Source organism: Myxocyprinus asiaticus, chromosome 31 (genome assembly GCF_019703515.2).
Source record: "Myxocyprinus asiaticus isolate MX2 ecotype Aquarium Trade chromosome 31, UBuf_Myxa_2, whole genome shotgun sequence".
In the NCBI taxonomy this organism is placed as follows: Eukaryota; Metazoa; Chordata; class Actinopteri; order Cypriniformes; family Catostomidae; genus Myxocyprinus; species Myxocyprinus asiaticus.
Genome location: NC_059374.1, coordinates 43,545,225 through 43,547,724, shown reverse-complemented (window position 1 = coordinate 43,547,724; position 2,500 = coordinate 43,545,225). Strand labels below are relative to the sequence as shown.

Sequence of the window (2,500 nt, the reverse complement as noted above, 5' to 3'; positions counted from 1 at the left end):
GGAGGCACACCTCTAAACTGCATATCCATTCAGGGAACCGCACAAAAATGTTCAAGACGTGCAATTCTGCACATTTGGAAGACACAATCCTCAGAGGACGACTTTAGTAGATTAGCTCATTTTTTGTGCGAGCCATCATTTTTGCACGTTTTTACCCACAAACCTTTATCAAATCAATGCCTATGTGAGTTACTGTTACAGTTTAAAGACAATACAATATAACTGTTAATATGCGCTCATATGACAGCAGGTGATTTGTGCACCTGAGCAAACGCGATGAAGAACAGCTGCTCATGTGTGTATTTGAGTCCTGGAAGAGGACGCTCAGGACCGTGATCACGAACCCACTTCTGATATGCCTACAGACAAACAGACAGACAGAGAGAGAGAGAGAGAGCGAGAGAATAAGAATGCAGAAGAAAAATTCACTTTATGTTTTGTTTGTTATTTGGGAAACATACATGACGCAAGTACATATTTTGCAAGTAACTCTATTGAGTACTGAGGTTTGTTACAACCATGCATGTCAGCCCCTCTACATTGCGAGTAAATCACTTGTATATGCGACTAAAATATGTCTGTTATTATGCACTGGCTAGTAAATGTTCAGATTTCACTTGCCAGTAATTGAGTTGTGTAGTGGTGAAGAACTTAAGCACAGCGATTCTTATACTGAATAAAATAGACGGTGTTTAAGAAGCTGGATTCAGCATGCATCTTTTAATCTTTTAATGCATGTTGTGTCTCGTGAGAGCGCCCTGAAGGATACTGACCTTATTTGGAAGAGGTGTCGTGATCGCACTGTCACTATCGCTTTAATTGAGCCGTGATATGCCACAGTCACATTTACACTGCACTTATAGACGTCAACTCTGATTTTGGCTAAACTTTTCACGGACTGTTATTACAACATTCTCTGTTTTATTCTCTGTTGAAGATTTGATTTTAAAAACTAGTACAATAAATATTTGTACATGTAAGTAAATATACATATTATGCGATACACATCAATTTCCTTTTGGCTCATTCCGTGTATTTTGTGTCCAAAGATGAGATCCACATTTTCATTTCATGTCTCTTTTAAATCCTTTCTGTTATCTACAGTCAGTTGGTGATCAAAAAGTAACAAATAAACATTAATCACACATTGCACAGATGAGGGAAAACCCACTGTGCGACTTTAATTTCGTTAATGTGCACTAATTCAACTGTAAACATTTGCTGGCGGAGCTGCCGGTTCTCTTAAAGAGACAGTACCATTTTAGCACTTTAGCAGTGTAAATACGCAGTGTAAGTGCATATAAACAAACATGTAACAATACGTAATAATACAGTAAGTGTAATAAATGTGTGCATGTAAATATTTAAAAGGACAATCATACATTATAAAATGTTTAACCTCAACAAACATTGTAAATATGGAAACATTTGTCAAATAGGCTCTTGCAGCATAAATGCAAGAATTTTTACAAAACCTTATGTTTTTACAAGGCTTTTTTAATGTAGTAGCACTTAAATGAGTATTTTTATAATGCAGAGCTCCAGACTGCGACTAAAATGGTCGCAAATGCGACCAAAATAATTTAACATCTAGTCGCCACTGGCGACAGTCGGGTTGTGTGCGTTCATATGCGGGTTCGTCAGATGTCATCTTGTGACTTATTGAATATATTATTAGGACGCACACCATCAGTGTGTCTTGCGCCGCTTTCACCCGTTCTGTTTCTGACGAGCTCGCTGCACCGTATGCAACAACAAACCCGGCGCAAGAGAGTCGTGACCAAATGACTCTTTTGAACCGGATCTTTTTCATGAATCACCCGAAAAGAACTGAGGGTTTGAACTCAGGAGCTCAGGTTAGCAGTTTGAATCAGAGTCACTTTCTCAGCCGTCAGTGAACTCACAACTGGGAGTGCAGACATTTCAAAATAAGAGTCCCATGTGTATTTCGGGCTTCTTTATAATTAAGTCACGTATTGTGTACCACTTTTTCTTCTTCTGGTAATTATTGATTGGGATTGGAGTAGCATAATAAACTGCATCTGGGATTTAATTCAATTTGCACTCTTGTAGTCTCTGTGTCTGGACCATCTGGTAAGAGTAAAGAAAGACTAAGGCAATATTTTAAAACATGTGGAAATGCAAACTTATCTTCTCAACAATATATACTGTTTATTAAACCTCAGATTAATGCATTATCAGCTGTCTTTTCTTCGGCTTTCTATCTTGTATCTAAATCGAGCAATTCTGTGATTTGGCGACTAAAAACAGCCAATTGACTCCTTAATGTTTCAAGTTAGGAGCTAATGGCTCTTAAGTCATTTTTTTAGTCTGGAGACCTGTAATACAGTTATTAAATTGTTATATGTGGAATTCTGTTTTCATTTTTAGGTTCCAAACTTGTGAATGTTTTTGCTAAAACTGTATATGAACATTTTTAAACAGTGACAATAGCTTGTATCATTACTATAAATGCAACTTTATGACATCATATAAATTG

General features: G+C 37.0%; 1 protein-coding gene across 3 annotated transcripts in view; it reads right to left on the bottom strand.

Moving 5' to 3' along the window:
• The window catches only part of LOC127421823 (endothelin-converting enzyme-like 1), a 53,742-nt gene that overhangs the window by 3,708 nt on the left and 47,534 nt on the right, over positions 1-2,500 (bottom strand). For all 3 annotated transcript variants that reach the window (XM_051664972.1, XM_051664971.1, XM_051664973.1), the window contains one exon: positions 264-359. In XM_051664972.1, coding sequence (XP_051520932.1) covers positions 264-359 — 96 coding nt within the window. The remainder of the gene's footprint in view (positions 1-263; positions 360-2,500) is intronic.